Source organism: Embiotoca jacksoni, unplaced genomic scaffold (genome assembly GCF_022577435.1).
Source record: "Embiotoca jacksoni isolate LCO1_2020_lvr unplaced genomic scaffold, fEmbJac1.0.p SCAF_13, whole genome shotgun sequence".
In the NCBI taxonomy this organism is placed as follows: Eukaryota; Metazoa; Chordata; class Actinopteri; family Embiotocidae; genus Embiotoca; species Embiotoca jacksoni.
Genome location: NW_027185263.1, coordinates 14,644,400 through 14,669,008, shown reverse-complemented (window position 1 = coordinate 14,669,008; position 24,609 = coordinate 14,644,400). Strand labels below are relative to the sequence as shown.

At 41.4% G+C, this 24,609-nt stretch overlaps 1 protein-coding gene across 4 annotated transcripts in view; it reads right to left on the bottom strand.

The window, feature by feature from the left end:
* Positions 1-24,609, bottom strand: part of LOC138196608 (roundabout homolog 1-like) — a 92,962-nt gene that overhangs the window by 24,783 nt on the left and 43,570 nt on the right. For 3 of the 4 annotated variants that reach the window (XM_069146835.1, XM_069146834.1, XM_069146836.1), the window contains one exon: positions 2,699-2,856. In XM_069146835.1, the coding sequence (XP_069002936.1) occupies positions 2,699-2,856 (158 nt within the window). Of the gene's footprint in view, positions 1-2,698; positions 2,857-22,583; positions 22,646-24,609 lie in introns of those variants that run through there. The other variant, XM_069146837.1, reaches the window with a different exon arrangement.

The window sequence follows — 24,609 nt, the reverse complement described above, 5'->3', positions numbered from 1 at the left end:
CATTTCTTAACAGGGGTCAGAGGTCGAGGCTGCCTACAGTTGCTGTGTCCATAAAGCGGGCTGGGTGCTTCGGCGTCATGCTCGAAAGCACCTGGCTTGGTGGGTACTCTCCATTCACCAGCGTACAGATAGAATACATCATTAAATTGCTGCTGCAGGGACAAGACCAGCAGGCTTAGTCAGCCTCCTCCGGGCTAAACCTTCCACCACAAACAGTTCGCACTGTCCACCAAATAAATAAATACTAAGAGTGGCCTAACTACGGCAGACATTTCAAATCTGTTGTAAACGACGCGGTTTTAAGAGGAAGACTTAACAAACTGTGGTGTGACTTGTGGTTGTGTGTACTGCAGACACACAATGCCAACCACTAGCAATCACAGGGGAGCACGTGGGGGAATTTGGGAGCGAGTATTGTAGATTCAGTCATTCCTGTCAGCATTCAATGGATTAGGGTTAGGGTTGGATGTTTGGGATCACAACGGGGTAAAATGTTCCATGTTTGACTAAAAACATAACACGAGTGTTTATGCTGCCATGAATGAGCAAGTGATTGTGTGCTGCACTTTAAAAGTGATGTATAACCTCTGCTACTTGCTAGGATTCCTACAAGGATGTCTGATGTTTTAGCTCTTGCAAATTATTACAACTTTAATTGGACCAAATTAAATATTAGAATATAAATATCGAAGTCTGGCTTTATATGTATATATATATTTCATTTTTGTGTGGCCTATTTGTACATGAAAAGTAATTGCATGAAATTTAAAGAGTTATTAATACAAGTTACACAATGTAGTTTAAAATATCAAATAGAGAAACCTATGATATGAAGACATAATTTATTATTAGCTCTTAATCTTCTGCATACTGTAGTTATGAGTTTCATAGAGCCAGCTCCATTGTGTTTAATAAAAAGCATAACCATATTGAATTCAGGTGATTGACATTACTTACTTAAGTCCTGGATTAAGAGATTTGTGTGTCAGATACTGCATGTGGGCACTTCGACCACTGTGTCCATGTAATAATCATCCGTTGATGAACAAATATCAAATTTTGCAGCACCATAATGTTGCCAGTAAAGTATTTCTCGAGATGATCTGACCAATGCCACTGACTAATGTTATACTTCTGCTCTGCAACCTTTTTGCTGTTTGGTGTAAATACTGCTGCACGAGTAACTTTAGCAGCTGATTAAAGAGCGGGCCAAAGAGCTCTTTTATTTCCAGGACTGACCGCTCATCGTTTTTAGCAGCAGTTCCATCGCTACGAAATCCAAATGTGGTTTGTCTATCCTCCATCTCGGACACTGAAACCTCAGTTTCCCTCTCTGTTCCGTTTCAATGTGTTCTGTTTCTCCTCCATATAGCCTTGTATACCCTGAAGACACATACAAATTCTGAGGTAGCTTATAGAGTGATTTTTGCTGCATAAATGCACTTAAATTATTGATTAATTATATTTTCAGGAGTCACAACTTTATCTTCCTATCACTACTAATAACTGATGGTCCAGGCCAAAAGAGAGATTATCAAAAGGATGGGAAGTTGCCATGAATCACTTGTGGTGGACTCCTTTGGTCTTTGTACAGTAAGTAATGTCTTTGACTCACGGCAAAGACACATTTCCATATAGAAAAGATGATTAGGGAGGACAAAGGCAGGCACGTAGAAAGTACAAAGCAGAAAGCAGCCTTTGTATTTCCCTCATAGAAGCCCACACCCCCCCACCCCACACCCCAACCCCACCCCTCAGCTCTGATCTGTCCCTCTCCTTAAATCAGAGATAGCTACTCTGTCCATCACAGTCCCCCAGAGAGACACTACCTGTCACTCCACACTAACATGAGCTTTGAATCTGCTCCTGGGAGCACGCAGAGACATTCAAATAAACAAATCTACACACACACCTGCACATACACATGGAGACGGTTATCTGAGTTACCTAAACCTGGTTGTTTTCTTGAGTTAGAGGAATTAGAGGCCCGTTCTCACTTGCCTTGCCCATCAGATGCTAAATATATTCAGTGTATACACAAACATGAAAATAAAATCACTGCTGCGTGCTGCATGCCACATGACAAATATAATGTATTAGATTAATGTGATACTGCAGCTCATATTTGTTGCTGTTTTCTATTGTTATCAGGTACAGTATATGCGGCAAAGCAGCATCATATGTACTTCTTGTTTCTGAAGCTCTATTTTATTGTTAGCATTTTTCGGTGCCAAATAAATCCAAGTGGCTTTTTTGTTTGTGAAAACCAGATAGAGGTTTAGCGATGATGAAAAATATCTTGCAATCTCATCTTAATAAGCGTTGCATTCCTACTGAGATGAGAGGTAATTTGTTCTTTAAAGTTCCACAAAGGGCGACTGACTATCAAAGATTTACGCCAAAAGGTTTGTGCAGCACAGTGTTTCTGAAGCCACGTGATTGACTTCATGCAACGATCTCTCCTTGAACTTTACATTAAAGGTCAGAACTAGAGGTGAAACAACTACCGGATAAATCAATAGTTGATCAACAGAAAATGTATGGGAAACAACTTTCGTAATCGATTAACAAATTACTCGTTCCAATTTATTAAATTTGATAATTTGCCGATTAAAAATAAAATAACGGAAAAAAATCTATAATTGCAGCCCTATTCAGGAAGATGTCTAATGTTGAAGGTCAAAGTAGGATCCTTTACCGTGATGCGTTCATCTCTGTCATCTAAGTTGGCCCCGTCTTTCCTCCAGGAGATTGTGGGTTCAGGGTGTCCACGGGGTGGTTGGCACTCCAGCACCGCCGGCTCACCCACTGCAACCATCACATCAACGGGGTTCTGTCTGAAGTCGTCCCGTAAAACTGGAAAACACACCAGACAAGCAGAAGAATACACAGAGGGGGGGTTTAATGATGTTTGACCATGAATGCACCATGGTAAATCCTAATATTTGTTCATATTATCAGTGTCTTGGAGTGCGGTTGTGTTTGTTGTGTCAATTCATTTTCAGTCCATTTCAATGACTGTATGATGTAGTAGAACTAAAAATTCCCACTTGTGAGAGCTGTGACAGAGTTTAGAAATTCTGACATGGACTATAAGCTGGTTTTAAATGTCACAGCCCAGGGAAATAGCTTTTTCTTTACGTTTTCTTGTTCCTAGCCCGGCAACGAAATGCAACAAGCACAAAACTATCAACACTTTTGTGATAGAAACTAGGCCGTGACCCGCTGCATTGTTAGTCACCTAGCAACAGCGTACTCGAGACTTAAACCACTTGAACGGCAGGATATTGCGCACTTGACTTCCCATGTCGCAAATGTAACCTTCCAAGTCCCATTTGATGGCAGCATAATGGAGGGTTGTTTGCTAGCTCTGTCCAGCACACTTTTAAAGTGCAGCACACAATCACTTGCTTCATTCCCAGTAATACACTGTTAACTTCCTATTTATCTTGTATCTTATGGCCATCATTCATCAATTTCCCAGGATCCCTCATGGGGTTTCTCTCTGACTCTAACAGGGTCTGTTGAGACTAGCTTCTGATGACGTTGGTTCTTTTAATGGCCGACAGTAAGACGAGAAGATACACTGCAATAACGCTCTGCAGAAAGGTGGGATCCAGACGTCTGCACTGTAGCAGCAGGCAGAAAACTACCACAGCAATTTATCATCTTTCCACAACGAGTAGCCTGCGAGCAGAAAAAAAAAAAAGCTCTTGCAGCCACAAGCTGAACTGGAGACAAAGCAAAACTTGCATCTAATCCAAGAAGGCCATCAGAAGAGGGTGATTTCTGTTGGCCACAGGCAGCTCTCCTTCCTGTCTCCAGCAGCCTTCACTAACATGCAAAGCTTCATAGTGCAGTATGAGACTGTTATTTGCAAGATTACAGCAAGACAGAAAATGGAACTGGGTTGCATGAAGTAGAAATGGGGTTCATCATAATGAAAACAAGCTTTGGTTCCATATCGCTGAGCAGCTTTCTGCTCCTGACGAGGTGAACAACATGTGCTAATGTAGGCGCCTGTGCATGAGTGACTGCTGCTAAGCATTCCCAGTCTTAAATTACAGGAGGGGCTTAGAACCTGAACAAGCCAAGGGAGCCGAGCCAACGCGGAGCAGGCAGAAACAGCGTAGCTCAGAGGAGCTGGGTTGGGGTGAAAAAGACAGGAAACAATGAGGAAAAAGGCATAATCACTCCCAGATGGCTGCAAACCCGTTCACCTCTGGCTACACGGATTTGTACGTAACACTGGGCGAAGCAGGCCCGAGAAGCCTGATGACCGCCGTGGATACGAGAGAACAAATTGGGATGACCTTCTAATTGGACGCATTTTGGCCCCCGCATGTCTTTGAGCTCCACTCCGCTGCTTTGCCCCTCTGATCCCTCTGAGCAGGGGCTGCGACTGGCTGACTGCAGATGACTGAATGCTGATGGGAAACAGCTGTCTGACGACCCCACCAGCCCCCACCCCCCTCCCTCACTCCCCACCACCACCGCTGCCGCCAACACCACCGTGTCACATGATAAAAGGCATTCCTCGTGGGACAGAAAAACACGGTTGAGGTTACTTCAGACAGGAAGAAAGTGAGACCATCACAGTTCTGTGTACAGTGTGTGTGTGTGTGTGTGTGTGTGTGTGTGTGTGTGTGTGTGTGTGTGTGTGTGTGTTGATTGATTGACTGATACTATCTTCTAATTCCAACAGCAATCAGGTTACACATCTGCTTTTACTATTCTGAGATCCAAATGTTTCCTTAGGATTTGAAAGCTATTTCCTCAAGGCTCTTTGTTAAAGATGTATTTTTTTTTGTAAAAGCTTTGGAGTCAGTGTAAGAAGTAAGGCAAGTGGAGATAAGGATTAAAAGCGAAGGGAGCTTGGGAAGGTTAGCGACGAATGTTCTCGTAAGTGTGCATGTCTTTGTGAACAAGGAAAAGTTGGTTGCTTTTTGCACGTCCTGCTATCGAGTACACAAATAATCAGAAACATGTGTTTGTAAAACTGACTGTTTATATTATCAGGAGAGAAAATGTATCTGCTTATTACCTTATAATGGGAAATTATGCATGCCCAAGTAAAAACCATAGAAGCATACACAAATGTAAGTCCTCTGATTCTCAAAACTGAAACTATGTTTAGACTCCTTTCTTCTCCCCAGTTTCTCGACAGTCTTCAATTCCTCCTGCTCTCTTGCATTAGCCTCTTTTCTTGTCATCTATAGCTGCACACACAATTCATATAATTTCTGCTTCATCTGTAAACACATCCTGACAATTTAGTCCCTGGGAGTGATGTTGCTGACACCACTGTCTAGCCTGAAATCCCTTAAGTCAGTAGCATTTGCAAAAAGCAGGCTACATAGACCGGAGACTGATGAAAAACTGCTGATTTGAAGGACGTTTGGAGAATTATACAGTGGACAATCACCACAAATTAAACCCTCTCTTGTTACCTTTTTTTTTTTTTTGTCAGTATGCTTGATTGCAGATTCATCAATATTTATAGTACATGTTCATGCAAACTTCAAAAACTTCTTTGCTTTAATCCTGTTTTTCCTTCTTGTCCCTTTTTCTTGCTTGCGCATTTTAAGGCTTTGTACATTATCACGTCTCTCTGGTCATTCTCAAATTAGACTTGTTTATTTCACACAAGTTGCACACATGCGGATTTCACAGGTTTTTGAAGCCATTCATAGCATTCAGACTCTGGATTCAGTGAAACCCACCTCCACAGCTTCTGAAGCCAAATCCAGCCTGCCTATTTAACTGGAGCTTTGCACCTCTCTGCTGTCGTCTTTTCTCCCTCCATCTGATCTCTCCAGATGAGAATCTCATAGCCCACTTCAAAGCATCAGCCCTTGGCCTCACTAGTCTGGATCTGACAGTGTCTGACTTGTTGTTAGTCCTCTGGAGCCTGAGCCACAGCTTGAAAGGCCTGCTGCAGCCGAGCTCCAATAATCCTCTCCGCAGAGTCCAACTGGACCAAAAAAGAACACAATCAAACCCCATATCGGGTGGGATGGGGGCACACACAATGACCTTAGCACACTGCATCACCGCACGGGACTATCAGAGAAATGGCAGTTTTGACTTAGCCTGCTTTGGTGCTCTGTTTTGTATTCAAAGTTGTCACACAGCAGATTCAGCTGTACAGCTATTTTAGTACAGAAATCACTTTAATGTCCCAAAGTCAAGATCAGTGTCACTGTAAGGCATTCATGGTTTAATATCAGATCTGCCCAAAGCAGGGCAACAGCTGTGGAGGCTTCTGCTTCCAACTTATATTATAGTGGAGGGACATAGTAAAAGCTGCCTATTAAGAGTCTTTGTTTTCTGAAGAATGAATGAGAATAATTTGGTGTTTGTGCATCATTAGTTTGAGATGTAAATGATAGTTTCATAGAAGTAGAAGACAAATGAAAGCAGGGGAACATGCCATGGCATCGATGTCACTGTTGACTCAAGACATTAAATATTAATATTTTTACAATTGAGTGGGAGCTTGATGAGCATAATTAGCTGCCAAAAATGTTATGCTTTCTTTTCTGAGAAAATGGACAGACACCAACCCTTACTTTAAGTAATTCAATTAATACAGTCCTCGATTGTCAAAATGGTCTCTTATGTCAGAAAATGTTTTATATGGTTGTGTCTTTGCTATTAGGTGAATAGTGGAAACTCCAGGAAACCTATATTTGCTTTCATGCCGAGAGTTAGATGAGAAAAACATCTATATGTTAAATATAAAGCTATTCAGCCAGCAAACAGTTAGCTTAGCATAAAGACTGTAAACAGAGGGAAACTGCAAGCCTGGCTCCATTCAAAGATAAAAAAAGAAAAAAAAAAGTAAGGAATTGCTTTCCAGCACTGCTAAATCAGACCTATTAGTATAACATGCCATTTATTCTGTACAAAAACTGAAACATACATACAACAAGTTGTGGTTTTAAGACGAGTTAGAACCAGGACTGTTCTGTTTATTGGCTATGAGAAAGTGACTTTCTTTTGAGAATCCGTTGGTTTTGGTTTGACCAAAACAGAATTTCAAGATGGAATTAAAATATCGACAACACATTAAAGATGGCGGTCACTTTGCCAGCAGTTTAAAGGTTATTAAATTGTATCAAATTACCAGTTAAATGCAAAATAATTAATGACAGACTCTCTATTTAAGCATTAATCCAATGGAACATTATACATTGTTTATAAATACATTCATTAAATCAGTTACTTATTCAAGTTATATAGTTATGGTTACAACAAATGAGAGCAAAAGCTGTCTTGGAAATCAAGTTCAAAATGAAAAAAATTAGGCAAAGCATCGACTTTATCTCTAAAAATGACTTTTCATAGTGTTTGTATTCATCTCGTATTCTAGCATTTGTAGGTACAGTGTGACTACTTTTTCTTGTATTTCATCAGACCATGTCTGTAATATGTAAATACTAAAATGGAAACGAGACTGAGGCAGAAGCTGGAATTATGGTTTGTTCTGCATTTCGTGGCACTCTAGACGTAGACTGCACTAAAACACATTATTCCAAGCGTAACTAGTAATAAGTAAAAATAAGTACTGGCATCTATTACAGTGTCCTGAAGTCTTAATGTCTCCCAGTGCTTCACAACATTCATTTCAGCTCAAATCCAAACCAGTCTTCTTTGACAAAAATATCCCAGAGCACGGACTTGGAAATATAGATATACAAAAAAAAAAAAAAAAAAAAAAAAAAATACTCAAAGCTAACCTTAAAAATACAGCTATCACTCAATCCCAGCAGATATGAAATCTTTGACTTTTCTCACAGTCTATCTCCTGACCTCTGCCTACCCACCTACCTCTCTGCATCTATCCACCACCACCACCACCCTCCTCCTTCTCCTCCTCCACCACCACCCTCCTCCTCCTCCACCCTCCTCCACCCCAAACTGTTGTCTAGAGAGACAGAAAGCTGCAGGAGAAACAGCTGCTCCACAGAAAAACCAATATGTGCAGCTCATGTATAATAGTTGGTCAGATAAGTTGAATAAAGAGGCAGACACAAACATTCATACAGGAGGTCCAGTGGGCCTCCGTACCCCCTTTTTAGAAGCGCCGACCGAAGCCAATAACATAATGTGAACTGCATCCAAGCAAATCCAATAAAGAAAAAAAAAAAAAAAAAAAATGAAGGTCCCACACATACAAATTAGCATACAAGCATTAGCTCAGTCTCATAACTATGCCACCTGAGATTTGTAAAATACACGCTAGCATCCAGAAGACAGCGCCCACTGCTTATAAAGGCAACAAAAATTCCTTGCCCGTCCTCCCCAAGCTCCCCTATTTGAATTTCATTTACTGCATAAGAATCATTACTCAAAGAAGTCCCAGTGCAAAGAATTTTTTTGCATGCGGGCCATAAATCTATCTTATGTTGGTGAGCCAATTAACTCAACATAGTGGCTCACTTACTAAGATAAAGCTCCCAGTTATAATATTTGTTCCGATCTTTTAACTCTTACCCTCTCAGATTCAGTGAATGGCATCCTGTCAGGCCTAAAACTGAATGGCCATCGCTTCACAGACTCCATTATGTATTTATTTTAGTAAGTAAATAATGAGTTTTATGTGTACCATGGTGCTGTGTCAGCTTGTGAGTGTGTGTGAGTGTGTGTGTGTGTGTGTGTGTGTGTGTGTGTGTGTGTGTGTGAGTGTGTGTGTGTGAGGATGGTTCATCAATTCTCTGAAGTTCTGATACACTAATCCGGTTGATGTACGTGCAGAACACATCACTCGTGAGGGGCAGATATTAAAACCAGCTAAAAGGATTGTATAACCTCCATTTTAAGCTCCTCTCCCCGTGTAAGAGAGAAAGCACCGCTGAGAATAAGGAGAGGGCAGATATGAAAAGACAGACGAGCATGAAGCAGATTAGGGGGAATTAGTGAGGTGGCTGAGGAGCTCGGTAAAACAGAGGCCGAGCAGCTCTGATAGGGTTCGGAAAATTGTCAGTTACACAAAAGGGGTTGACTCAGAGTTCCTCTTGTTGCGCCAAAACAGTCTCTTTCTTATAATAAACCAAAACAATTAATAAACTAGTATTTTCAAAAGCTGAATCTATTTGATCCGCAGTCTGAGCAGCAACATGATGCAGGAAAAAAAGACTACACATGTTAAGGGAACAGACAAACTGTACAGTTGCTTGTCTGTTTATGACTTTTTTTTCTTGTTTTCTGAAAATATTTCCACACACAACTTTTGTTAATTTACTGTGTTCGTCCAGACTCATATCATACATGTGGTGAAGACTTTGAAGAAAATTTGGCCAATAAAGTTGTAGCCATTGTAGTAGACAATGCTTCAAATATAGGTATGAAATATGGTCACAAGGTCCTTTTCTGTTCCTCCTGTTCTGTTATGGTGCTGAATAATGTCTGTAAAAGTGTTTTTTGCAGAACATTTTGATGTCACAGTGCAGTTGACCTTTGACCTTTTTGGACATAAATGATAAGTGATTAGATTTTAATTCTATTCACCATTTCTGGAACATTTGAGAATTATCAGTGTACAATTTCTGGAGTTATGGCCACAAACACGTTACGTGAAGTCACGGTGACCTTTGACCACCAAACTCTAATCAGTTCATCCTTGAGTCCAAGTGAACGCTTGAGTCACATTTGAAGTCATTTCCTCAAGGTGTTTCTGAGGTGTCTCGTTCATAAAAATGGGACAGATGGATGAACAACCTGAAAACTTGTCTCTGGCCACAGCTGTTGCAGAGACATAAAAATAATTCAGTACACAGAATTCCGTCTTTAGACCAAATTATAAAGCTTCACAGGACTCCCCTGCTACATATTGACCATAGAGTCTAAGGTAAACAGTACAGCGACCAGAGAAGCCTGAGTTTGAAAATTACTTGTCCATATAGGCGAAGTTAACTACTGAATCTCTCTGGATACCACATATAATTTTCTTCCATTTGTTTACAATAAATAACAACTAACTAACTTGCTCTAATTTGACCATCTCATTATGCAACGTGTGGTTGTCATTACCAGGAAATATTTATGTCCTTAGACGTGAATATATAATTTTGTTCCAAGCAACCATAACTTCATAAATATGTGATTTATTTCCCTGGGCTGCAGGTGCAACCTCACTGGTTTGTAAAGTTTTCTATCTGTGGGGTTTTATTCAAGTGTTCCACTGTGTATGTATAACTCAGTAGTTGCCACAATAATTTGTCTAGTTGGTTATAAAGGGGGAGAGCGGGTGGTTATACATTCCGGTAACAATGACAAGCTTCCATGCTACATGGGCAATCACTGCCTACACTGATGTCACTGGACTGTTGGAGTCAGCCCACAGGGTTTCTTTTTGTTCAATGTGGTGCCCTTTCCTTAAATTGGATTACTTTGCAATTAAGAGAAAAGTAAATTAAAAAATAGTAGATCTATCTTTCCATTAGTTATGTTTAATTTATTTTCTCTGGCATCAATCGAATCCACACAATAGTGATGAGCTTGTTGGGGGATTTTAATGATTAAGTATATTTTCTAATTAATTTTGTCAAGGTTCATTATTTAATTAAATCAAGCTTCTATTAAGCAAAACATAAATGAATGGAGGTTGAATCAGACTCAGAGTGGAAGCTTGGTCCATTTAATAAGTGCAAATGCTTTCAGGGAAGTGTTTTTCTTCCTCGGGACACACAATGATTGTAGGGAGAGGCAATGTTCTCTTTGCAAATTAAAGTTGACTAAAGGAAGCAGGTCCTTTATGTTTTGTGTGGAGTCTTATATTTACAAGGAGGAAGTGCTCCTTCAGGTGTCTGATGCTACAAGCCTTGTATGATTGGTTATTTTTGAAGCTCAAACAAATATATATTTATATATATATATATGTCTAATAGCATGCGTACTGTATCTTTCCACTGGCCAGCCTACACTTTGTGGACAAAGAGATTTTAAACCTGATGCTATAAATCCTTATAACTACTTTGGTGTGTCCTTTTCCTTGAAACACCTGCAGCTACATACAAAATTGGAAACTGACCACAATTCCCAGTCCTCCAAGAAAGTGTGAATTAATTATTCCAAACAACTGGAATTCCTCCTGGCTGAGTGTTAACAGGAGGTGGACCAGCAAACAAGAGGGAATGCTGGGTGGATGACACTAATGAGCGACAGGAAAGGGGACACAGAGAGGTGTATGACAGGGTGTTGACAGCAGCAGGTTGAAATGGCAATAGAGCCTCGGACAAAACCTGGGGATTGTTGAACTCCAAGCACAATGACCTATAGACTTGAGATCTGTATGAACAACACCTCCCCGTGGGGACCTGACCTCCTGCCAGCAGATGGCTCAGACTCTGGTCCCGTGGCACACGAGCATTGCTTTATTACTTTTACGGCCTGTTCCAAGTGGGAAGCAAGTGAGACAGAAAGAAAAATACAATGAAAATAAATGACGATGTCGCTGGTAATTGTGACAGCAATAGCAGGACATCTGAATCCTTTAGATAGCAGGAAGTGGGTCCCAATAAGAATGGGAATGGTACAAAACCAAATCAAGTCCTCTTCTTCTAAATAATGGAGAGCTGGAGGCAGTGGAAACGTGGCCCTTTTTTTTCTCCAGGGCAAGAGTCCCTCGTATGAAAGCAGAGAAGCCACACACACACCACCCTTTAACCCTCTCATTAGTGTAATCCTGCATGAGAAGAGTAAATTGTCATGAATAAATCCACTTAGAAGCCAGTGAATGAAAGACTTTCACTTTGAGATGGTTGCATTACCATTTCAATAAGCGTGCCACGCTGCAAAACGTTGGCAGTGTTTGACAGAGTAATTGGGAACATTAACTAGTAGATAAAATATGGTTAGTGGAGAGAGGCGTGTAAGTATGTGTGTGTGAGTATGTCAATTAATTTAAATTTGTTATTTTGCAGAGACAAAAAACACATTTCTAGATTTTTCCACTAATAGGGCGAATGAATTCCCCCTGAAGGAGAGATATTGGTGAGAGAGGCTTTTGTTTGGCAAAACAAAAGAACTAGAAACCAGACAGTAGCCAGACCTTGAGACAAATGTATTCCAGTACGTTGGCCCATGGAAACCTTTGTTTGAGCAGTGTGACCTGAGCAGTGGTGTTTGGGAAAATATCCTTGGGCTAGGCTGAGCTCTAAACAAGCACCTTTCATGAACTGTACACAAAAAGAGAAGAGGGGCAAACTCCAGGGCACGTGCAATTACACACAGAGCATAAATCCGGCGCTTAGTGGGCTACTCTTTGTTTAAATGAGTGTCTACCCTAATTCCTACCTGGCCTTTGTTTGTGAAAGAAGACAAAGTGGGCAGAGATGGAAATAATAAAGTACAAAAACCCAGGAGAGATGCTCCAAGGGAGGAGTGCACCCAGGTCACAAAGAGAGGCGATGTGAGAGGAGGAGGAGGAGGAGGATCGGGAAGGAGTTGGCGGTGGGGAGGGAAATGTATTATAACAAAGAGAAAAGTGAGCAAGACAAAGACGTACAGTAGGAGCACGGGTGGGAGATACAGAAACAAAGAGACAAAGAGGTACAGTGAATGCAGCGCTGGATTTGACTGCTTTATGGCGAGGCAGGTGCCAAAATACGTAAAGTTATGTGTTAACGAAAGCACACGCGGCGCACACGCTCGTACTTCCCGCTACATTCTGCATCCTAATGTACCCGGAGGTGCCCTAGTCTTTCCTTTGTCATCAATCTGAGAGACAACTGAGGGCCCAGGAGAGAAAAGGGGCCATGGGCAAATATATAGCACTCCCCAGTATGACTTAAAAAAAAAAAAGGACAACATACAGTAAATCAGGCAAAGATAGCAGACAGAATCATTGCTTGTTTTCACACAAATATTTCAGACATTATATTCCGAGGCATATTACGCTGATAGAGAGATATACATTCTGCAGTGAGATGCAAAACTATAACACAACAATGCTTTCATTCAAGCAGAGGAAAATTACATTTTCGTGACAGGGAAAGATGCTGACAATGCAGGTGAAGATAGTGGAATCAGATGACATGAAGGCGTGCACCGGGGCTGCATTTGACACCACACTGAAGCATACACAGAGTAATTTCCACACAACTGATGGATATGTGAAGAGATGCAGCAGAGAGGTAACAAGAAAAATTGAATGATTGGCTGATTTGGAGCCATTTAGCGCATCGTGTCAGGTGTTCGATATTGATAATAAGGTGTGGAGGAGGGATGATGCGGTGAGCACTCCACTGTATTACATTTAGTCAGTGCATCAGTCATGGTTTGAAAGCTTCTTCCATCTTTTTCTTTCTAATTCTCAATCATTTACTATTATCCAAGACGGCTTAGAAAAAAAAATATATACCTACTCACCATGAACTTCAGCATGGTTTCAGAAATGATCATATAAAATGACATTAATGCAACACGTGCAATGTTTCGCCTTACAATATAGCCTAGGAACAGTAGTCTTTGGCACTTACAAGCCCTTCAAGTCATGGAGAGGCTAAAGAGCGGTGATTTAGAGGAGGGACGGGAACAGAAAACTGGTAAAACGACATGCTTGTTTGGTTTGGACTGAGCTGCACCAGGGAGGAATGAATGGGAAGAGGAATGAATGAGGGGTGAAAGATGAAACTTTAATGATCCCTCTTGGGAAATTGGGTCATTGCAGCAGCCGAGGGAAGGGTACAGATAAGAACAGGGCAAATGCAGGTCTATTCTAGATATTACAGGTGATTAACACAAGACAAACACATTAAGGATACCTAAATACAGTGAAAGTGATAATAAATGAAGAAATGTATATTAAATGCATTTTAAAATGTCATCAAATGAATGTCAAACATCCATGACGGGGTATTTAAATGATCCCAAATTGCAGGCAGAGCAAAGACTGCAGAGGAAGAGAAGAGAGTGAAGACAGATTGAGCAGAGGAGGGAGGAAGACCATGGAGGGCTGCGCCCAAGCAGTCTCCAGCCCCCTTAATTGGTACGAAACAAGAGGACTCTGAATAAACACTCGTCACAAGGCAGAGCCGGGGCTCGTTTTTTCCTCCGCTTGCGCTTTTCTTCTTTTCTCCCGAGCAGTTTAACTGAAGCTCACACTCGTGCTCGGCTCAAAGCTCTTCCTCCTCCTCGCTGCACTTCCTCTTCACTCGTCACCAGCCCCAGCTGTCTATTCTCCATCCTCTCTTGTGTATCTGTCTGTTGCTGGGACAACAAACTAAACACCATCTTCAGATTTCCAAATATAACAACAAACTGCTCTCCAAGTAGCTACAATCCCCAAACTCTGCACCTACTCCTCTCCATCTCAGTCTCTAGTTTTTTTTTTTTTCCTTTCCCCTCTCACTGCGGGCCTGTAGTCCTTCCCCTCATTTCTGCTTTTTGGTCTTCTCCCTAATTATCTCTCATGGAGGACAAGGTAGCCCCTACCATCCCCCGCACCTCTACAAACCCGCTACTGAGAGACCCTGATGAATAATTTCACGTTTTTCTAGCCTTCTCTTTTCTCTCGTCCTCAAATTGATTATTGTACAGAAAGCACAGCTAAAAGAGCAGCCCACTGGGTAATTTGTCTTTCTGACGAGCGGAGTCCACGGGTAAGGCGTGGGGGAGGGAAAAGCAGAGAGCCCGAAATTATATGCAAAGGGTAAGAGAGAGAGGAAGAAAAAAAAAAAAAAAAACGTGATTATACGCAAAAAAATTATATTGGATGCTTCGCCCCGTCTTGTCTCTGATAGCTCATTCCGTTTGATGTTGTGGTCAGAGGCACAATTGGGGAAAGGTGGACATTTGCATGTGAAAATGTTCTGAGGAAAGTGAGCAAAGTGAGAGAAGTACATCAGAGAGAGGCGTCTATAATTACATGAAGTACATTGGAAAATACAGCCAATCCAGTGCCCTGTCATCTTCTGTCACCCCCCCCCCCCTTTCTGTGCTATTCTGTAAATCCCTATCGCAAACACTGCTGCAGCCCCGTAGCTACAAACATTCATCTGCAAATGTTTGATTCCACATAAATATGACTGACTGCTGGATGATGCTCGCCTCCAGGTGTTTCCAGTCTCCGCGACTTGTGACACTCCCATTGGTTGGCGTGCGAGACTGCAGTGATGACAGGGAAGGAGGGTATCATTTGGCCACCACAGGAAAGATCACTAAAAGTGTGTGTGTGTGTGTGTGTGTGTGTGTGTGTGTGTGTGTGTGTGTGTGTGTGTGTGTGTGTGTGTGTGTGCTTGCAGACACCCTGCCTTATCATTAGTATGAGGTATTCCATGAGTAAGCTCTGTTGAAACGTATGCACCTATCCTGACTCAGTCCTTGTTATCATTAAGTGACTCATCTGACTGGATGGGAGCAAATTAGCAGGCCAAGACGAGGTCAATAGTGTGCGTCATTAACAATTTTGGTTAAGGCAAGTGCACACCTGTATGTGTCGCAGTGACAATGCCCTCAGATGGGGTGTGTGCCATTTTTGCACAGGTTCCACCACGCAGTTTTGTTTCTCCGCCACTGCAAAGGCAGCTGAATCAGCCACCCACCAACCCCTCGTCTCTCCGTCTCATTCTGCATGTGCTCTACACCCTCATCGCTTTTCATTCCCCCTTGTGTTTTCCTGTCTTCCAACTTCAATCTCTTGCTTACTCTCATCTCCTTTGTTTCCTCTAAGCCATCTCACCATCTCTCAAGGCCTTCGCTCCTCCCCATCTTCTTTTTTCTTCTCTGCTATACTTCAAAACCTGCTGCATAAAGTCTTTCAGCAAAGGCTAGATTTCCCTCACTGATTTTTAGGCCCGAGCTTGCCTCTTTTTTTCTCTTTCTCTCTCTCTCTCTACCAGTCCTGTTGTGCATTCTCCACCCCCACCTTCCCCCAAACCCTCCTAATGGATCCCATGTCAGCAGAATACCAGAGTAAACCACACAACTGCACTGTGGCTTCATGTCTGTCTCTGTCTCAACGTCTCTCTCTCTCAGAAAAAAAATGAATAGAAAAACTGCTGGCTGAACACAACAGTGAAAGCAGATTCTACTTAGTTCATAATGCCGGGTTTGATATTTCAAATATATAACCCTAAAAGTTCACAATTTACATTCTTTGGCAAGACAGCTGACACATATTTGTCATTTGTGAGATTTTAATTTTGATAATTCTGATTAATAATATTTAAAACCAATGATAAGGGGCCGATGCTGCAGCGCTTTTTTTGTTTTATTGGGTTTTATACTGCTGAGGTTTGACTTTTCTTTGTCCATGTAGCCATGGAAGCTGTCATTAACCATGGTAATTACCCACTTCTTCTGTGTTCCAAAAAAACTGCTGTTGCTTCTGCTAAACTCAGCACTTACTGAGCACAAGAAGATTTTCTTTTTTTTTTTTTTTTTACAATTTAATGCCATAACTTGTACTCTGAGGAAATTAATTTTAATAAACTATCCTATCTCCTACAAATGATGTTTAGATGCTACTAATTTGCAGCAAATATGTTTTGTTGGAAACATAATGCCATCTGGATAAGGATTTTTATCAACCCAATGAGGAAAAGTTTAAGTAACCAGGTTGCAAATACATTCACTAACAACATTTTGCAAAGTATTCATGTCTTTAAAGTCCCCCTTCACTCAAAAATATGTTTTTTTCTTGTTACTACAGTAAAACATTTGAGTTTCACTGAGCATAATGATGTATGTGCAGAGTTTGAAACTAGAAGGCTGTTTTCACATTTATCTGCTGAAGGGGAAAACTTTTCTTATTGAAAATCTGGTTTTAAGGGTCAGGCCTACGAGCAAGATTTGTGACATCACAAATAGTTTGGAAGCTGAACTGGTTCCAATATTAAACTTGCCTAACTGTCAAGTGGAAACTTGAAACCTCCAGTGCACTAACACAAACAAATATTTGCATATTCACAGATTCTGGAATTTTTAATGAGTGAGAAGGAGTAGATGTTATTTTAAGACGTTTTAACAAGATAATATAAGTTTTCTGTGGAAAAAACATACCATATATATCATTGTTTAAATCAGAGTATTTTGTATGTCTTAATAAATGTCTGGAGAGGATCCTCAAGTTTATTGTTATGCTTTGGCTATTCGAAACACTTTGTTAAGCATATGGAAGGATCTAGGTGTGGGTTTACTATTGAACAAGTAAACAATTAAGGCATTCTGAGACACAAAGTACTACTGCATTTTCTCAAATAAAGGTTTACTAGTTCACCTCCCTTTAGTTTGTGCATCTCAGCATATCTACAATATTTCTGACTGAAGAAATCGTATCATTTTAGAGGCTGAAATGCATATCACAAGAGAAAATCTTCGCACTCTGCTGATCCATTTTTATTTTATCAATAAAATACTCTTGAGTTATAAACTTAACTTTTGATTAAAAAGAAAATGAAAATCTGTTGAGTAGCGTGCACGGATAAAAGAGAGCAAATCATTTCCACCTCAATGGAGAATATGTGCCTTGATCCTGCGGGCTCTTCTCATCTCTTTCAAGATGTGGTTTCCAAGCTTCATATAGCTCTTCATTACTGCAACAAATTCAGCCACTGATAAGTTTTCTCAAAAGGTGTGAGCATAAACAGCAGGAAGTCAAACAGAGCCGAGGCTCTTCGCGTTGCTCCCTCCTTTGGTGGAGGAGTGAGCCGGTGGTAGTGCGTGCAGGGGGGCTGTAGCCGGCTCGCAGGGACAAGTGTGATAGACGACTCGATAAGGGACTGACGGGGACAAACTGTCACATCTCTGCTGGGCTCAGCTCTCCACAGGTACTCGGCATCCCAGGCAAGCCCGGACAGTGACAAATGGACCCAATTTCCATTTATTTATCTATCTGTTGTGTGGACCACAGAACACATGCTGGTCTGCCCCCGCATAAATCTTTATCCTGTTAGCACAACACCAATAAACCAACACATTAGCCCCCCCGAGCAGCACAGGCCAATCAAGCATCCCGTCACACAACGCATAAAGAACACGAACACATTTGCTGTGAAATTACTGGCAAAAGACACATCAAGAAGACAATTATAAAATCCCTGCACACAAGTGCCCTTACTCATAAACATCTGCTCACACACAGAATGTAAAACAACATTTCCTACTAAACAACTCCCATCCCATTCATTTTGATTTCCAGAGAATAAATCTTGGGCCCAAACCCCTTTCACTTAATAATAAGTTTGGACTGGGGAGATGGCAGGGGCAGGAAAGAGGGTTTGGGGAGTGATGGGATCAGGGGAGAGGGAAGGCACACATTTATACTGTTTAGATTTGATAAGGTCTGGAAATTGCTGAGTGAGGCACCCACTTCTGGAGAGACGAGCAGCCTGCCAGTCTGTCTCAGAGAGGGGTTGGCTCAGCGAGGAGGCCTCACGTGACACGGTGTCCCCACTGCTATTAACCCTGCTGACAAAAGCTCGCCTCTTACACGGATATCTATATCAGCGGGCAACAATCTGACTGTCCCATCTCCAAACACAAGACTGGAATTAATATTTCTGTCTCTTCAGACCATCTCTCTCCCACTGGCTCTTGCGCACAAACAAACTAATTTTACAGCCCCCCAATCACACCCCCTTCTCCCTCGCTGACATGAACACACACACACATAAACTCTCCCGGCTTGTTTTGTCATTTTACCTGACAGAACACCAACAGATTTTTTTGCTCAGTGCCAAGCAGTCAGTGGTGTGAATGGCTGAGCCGCTGGATTTAATTAGTGCTGTGCCCATATGGATTAGCAAACAGACAGGCACTCGCACAAGCAGAAAGTATGTCACATCCCCACCTGATCGGCTCTTAACATTACCCTTGGTGGCGCACAAACACAGATGCACACACGAATACACACACCAGAGGGAAAGGAAGAGCGTGGAGGTCTGAGCAGCTTTTTAATCAGGTGATTCCTTTGCTGTAAATCTAATTGGTTTTAACAGCAGTGCAAAGAAAACGTTAAGGTTGGCTTGCTGCACCATGTGCACATAGACAGCTGCTCTGACGGGCAGGAGGTAGGTGGGAGCGAAGGGAACATACTGCTAAATAGATTATTTTTAAAAATCTGCCAGGTTGATAAACAACATACTGTCCTCCTGGCAGCGTAGAGGTGCAGATGGATGGAGGGGCATGCAAATACTTACACCATGCTCTGTAAATATTCTCTTTGCATCTCATTCACATCCACTGAAGCCCACGCAAATGACAGATTTCAATCTGGTGAAGTCAGCCGCCTGCAGATTCACAGGTCAGAAAGTTTTGACCCACAAATCTGCATGTTGGGCCAATACCAATTTTTAATATGGTGTCACCAACTATCTGTTTTCTTACCCTACCCTTTACCCTACAACAGCAATACATTGTCCAAAATACTTTAAATTACCCGGATCAAACGGTGAATCACCACAACATCACCTATTGGTTTGTGAACTGCCAGCTTGAGGCCTTCAGTCTGGTATTTTGGCCGTCACCATCTTGTTTTTATTTTGGAGCCAGCAGTGACTGTATTTGGACGAGTGAGGGGTGGACCCGACTGAGAAAGCAAGGGCCATATGACCCGCCCACCCAAAGCATCACCTGACTGCACCACAGGCCTGTCAATCAAACCAGGTACACTCCCAAACATTTGTCTTTGAGGCCTAAAATCTTATTTATTATAGATATATTTTAAGAAGGACCACCAGAACATTGATCAGAAGGAATGAATTTCGCAAATTACACCATAATGACTTGTAAAAAAAAATGTGTGGATTTAGTATAGCATGAGAAAAGTAGATGCTTTTTGAACGGAAGTTGAATCGAGCCAGCCCCTAGTGGCCCTCAGAAGTATTGCACTTCTTCCACATTGGCTTAATTTATTAGACCCAGAGACTAAGTTCATTTTTTATGTACCTCTATGACCACGACACACTTGAAACTGTGTACAGTGTACATGTGCTATCACATCACAAATGTTTATAGCTTGATTGTTCGATCATGATGTCCTCACAGTTGTACTAGAACTGGAGCTTGAACAATTATTCGACATACGTCTTGTGTAACTCAGCACGGGGGTATCTTTTACACTCTCATGTGGCAGTTGTGAGGCTCATAGATCATCAACACAAAATCACATCTGGATTCAGTATGAAGTAAAAGTAAAATCATTGGACTAAATTCAAATGTGACTTCACGATAAAACCTACCAGCTGCAATTTGTCTTGTGCTGTTAACCATTGATCTGGTCAACCTCTGTCATTTTTCAGTGTTTAAGTGCTTTTTAATGCTAATTAATAAAAAGGAGAAAGCTGATTTCCAGGATTACCTATCAAAATAGTAATTTACTTACAGCTTTATATGCACCTCTAATATCATTACATCCATGCAGGGTGGGGGAGGAGAAAACAGGATGTCTTGCTCAGACCAGTGAAGCTCTGGTGTTTGCTCGAATGGTTTTCCTCCACTGCCAGTGTCTTTTGTCATTTTAAGGCCAGAAGTCAAATCATGCAGCCCTCCTAGAATTATTTTCACTGATTGATCTGCTACCTGAATGGACCATGCCATTTCCTCATTTCTGTCCAACAATACCCTCAATGCATGGGCTTAATTGAGTCATCAGTGATGTGTTACAGACTGAGAAAAGAGCCATAATAGGGTAATAAGGTTAGGTTATTCTTTACCCTTGCAGAGGCTATTTGAACTAAAATGCGGTATTTAGTTTCAGCTGTATAAATAGTGAATAATACATAGCAGTATATGCTACGTAATGTGATGGTGGTTAAAGCATTTTATGCAGCTAAGCTTTGTATGAATAATAGCGTAATCCGCTGCAATTATAGAGAGATATCTTATAATTAGCTCTCTGTAATCCCTCCAGCTGTCTCCTTCTTAGTAGACTCAGCACTGTCTGGATCCAAATAGAAAGAAATGAGAAAGAGAGCAGTTAGGGATAGGGATAACCTTTTCTGGGAAGACATTGTTGGCATTGTGGACTCAAATGAAGTGATGTCCTTCACAGTCTGCGAAGAGAACATTTCTTTTATGTGTCTGTGCTGGCTGCAGGGAGAAAAATGACACATAGAGGAGAGAATCACCGTTGGGTCAAAGTCAATGTTAAATGTCATTTATGCTTTAGTCGCACACTCCCACACGACAAACCACCGAGTTCCACATCGTGCCAAGGTTTCTCGTCTCGTTGTGGTTGACTTTTATTTTCTTAATTTCCATTTACTGTCTCATATGGCAGCATGTGTCCAAATTAATTGGTTTGTTGTTGGATGCACAGTTTTCTTCCGCTCTGCTTGATATGGCTATGCAACTGCTTGGGGGTTTGAATGAAAAGTGTGAGGTCAACATACCTTGATGGTAGTCTTACAGTAATTTACAAGGCAAGGAACAGTGAGCTTCACTGGGAATGAAACCCTTGATTAGACCCAGCAGGTGTCTGCTGAAGGTAGCCCATGTTTAATGGCATCCACTGAAGCATAAAGTCTAACATGCAGGGGCTGTTAAAATCCTGGTGTTTGTGAGCTTGTCGTTCTGTTCAGAAACCAAATAGGAGTTGGCAGGGTGGGCTATTAAACATGGCAGACGGTGTATACTATAAACAATGTACAGCACATTCCCCGCTGTGTGTGCATGAGAGTGTGAAGCTTCTTTCACTTCTGCCTCCCAGAAGCAATTTGGTAGCGGAGTCATCGAGCAGTGCTTCTGTTCTTTACTACACATACAGTACATACTGACAGTGGAAGCATTTCTATCTATTACTATTATGTGTCTGTTCTCAATTCATATAGGGAGTTAGTAGACACAGGCAAGGATGACAAAAGGCCCAAGCGTTGGCAGATATAGAGTGCCTCAGGAGAACTGCATGCAAGTCATGGTGAGAACAACAGGAGGCCAAAGGCCAAGGCCCCCTCCCTCCTCCAACAGTGAGGTTTGCAGAGGACCAACCTGTCGGGATGGTCCACCATCCCCTCTGAAAGCAAACCAGACAAGAGACCAGCAGAAAACCATCGAGAGAAAGCAGGCAGGCAGCACTAAAATAATATAGCTATTTGTGTACTATTTGAAAGTAACACAAAAGTTTCATTCACATGCAACTAATTGCTTTTTGTATGTAGCACCCGGTAAAGTAATTCCATTTCTATTGGAAGAAGAAACTGGTAATGGTAATTAACAAATAATTTTCAGTAACTTGCAAACATTGTAAACAAAGTAGTGCAAAAAGGACATTTCTCTGACATCAATAACCACCCCTGCCTAGTTTTGCATTTTCTTTTTCATGAAATGGAAGGTCCCTAAAATGACAAAAAGTTACTTATTTAACTTTACTGGATCTCAGGTTCAGAGATATCTGACTGATGATTTATTCTACTACCCCAGGGAAATGGAGGAAAACAGAATTTAGTTTGAGGCACACACAGCATTGAAAAATTACACAAAATTCAAGAGCAACTTATCTTTCTAGAGCAAGTGAACCTTCTAAAATCATACTGTTTAATGATTATTTCACTAAAATTTTAAATATACAAAACATTTTTCTGTACTGGTATTCAGAGATGGACATTTTAAATATGTTTAAAAAAAAAAAAAAAAAATACCTCAACTATCTGCACAGATAGATATCACAATGAACACGAGCATCTGTATTGTTCTGATTTGGGTCAACTGCCTCTTTAATTCAATATTATATAGTTGAAACTGATGAAGTCTGAAGTGGCTGCGAACCTTCCACTGACCCCGTTCAGCTCGACATCGTACATTCTGCATACTATCTCCTGAAGAAACACAATTAAATTAGCTCAAACTGGGAGAATGTGTGAACCGTGGAGTCAAAGGGCTAATCAAACAGATAGGATTTCATACGTATCTGCAAGTAAACGGTGGATATTCTCATCCTTTGCCCTCTCCCCTATTTCTTCTCCATCCTTCCCCACTATCCAACGCTTACTCCATCCCCCATGGCAATGTGAGGCGGGCAACAGTATCCGCTCTATTACAGAACCTCTAGAGATATCTGCCTTCTCAGCATGCAGCAGAGCTGGAGACGGTGAAACACATACACACCCATGGTGCACACACACACACACACACACACACACACACACACACGCACGCACGCACGCACGCACGCACGCACGCACGCACACACACACACACACACACGCACACACACACACATAGGATAGCTCAGGTCTGAGATAATCAATGCCAACAGAGCAGCAGCAGATAGAGAGGGTGGAGAGAGGCAGACTCAAGGCCAAGTTCTACTCAAACAAGCAAAAAACCCAGAGAGAAAATACTCTGAGAAAAGAAGACAGAATACGAGTGCCCGGACAAAAAATATTTACGATCCTGTTATCAATGTGCAGTGTATCTCACATGAATTCTTCAGACTTTAGAGTTTATTTTTCTAACATCTTATTAAAATTGTAACACATGCAGGAACTGTGCATTTGAAATGAACAACTACCAAGAAGCGGAGAAAAAATGAGACAAAACAGTGAATATTAATGAAATGTGCTCCAAAAATAAAAGCATGAAAAAAATGCATGCAAACCTCTAATTTAATCAGATACAATATCTCTGGTCCTGATAAGATTTTTTTTTTTTTTTTTTTTCCTTTTGTAGGTACACATGCTGAAAGAAATGCATGCCAACAACAACCCTGCATGGCTTCAACATATTCTATTTATAAATGGCACATTGTGTGAGTGAGTGAGAGAGAACGGGTGACGGTGAGGATACAAGACATGAGACTGACAGCACTCCTACATCACACTCGCCGTCTCCTCCGCACATACTGTTAACAAATCTCAAGGAAAAAAACTGACAAGACGTGCAGGTGTCCGATGGCTATTAGTGTAAAAAAAACAACAACAAAAAAAACACATCTGTTACTGAGGGGAAACAGTTAGTGAACCGGCTGTCAATTACACAAGCACACATCTTGAGAAGATTCTCACTCAAAAGTAAAGAGTGGGCGAAAGAGCTGGGTGTCTGTCTGTGGTGGGCGGATGTGTGGGTTTTATTGTCTGTCGACATTTTGGTGCAAGACCTTTAGCGAGTGACATTTCTCATGGCACATGTGACATACACGTATTTGGTGAAAGCCCATAAGAAGAAAAAAAAATGACAGCAAGCAATAAAACAGAAAAGGGTAAACAATGTGTTCAGGAATCTTTGTTTTTCATCATGGCTGTCTCAGCAGGGATTTGGAGCTCTTCATGAACCATGAGTTAGCCGGTGTGCTATTTATTTACAGGTGTCACAAACTATGATGAACAAGCAGTGATGCTGCTGACCAACAGAAAAAAGGACACTAAAACACACACGTACACGTTTTCTGAGCTTATTGCACCATTTTAAATGTCCGCAGCAGCAAATTAGACGACGGGAGATTTTTCTGAATACCCCGATCAATCCAATTATCTGTCCAGCTATGAATCCTGGCTTACTTCACTCACACCAAATGAATTCAGCGAGCCTATAATTAGCCAGCTCTGCTTGGAGGCCACTGGGATAACATATAGGGAATGGAGCCTGGAAAAATATGTGCTTCTTGTCGCCCTGTGAATCTTTCATGAAAGGATGCGAAACCTGCCAGGAGAAGGATTCTTTGCAGTC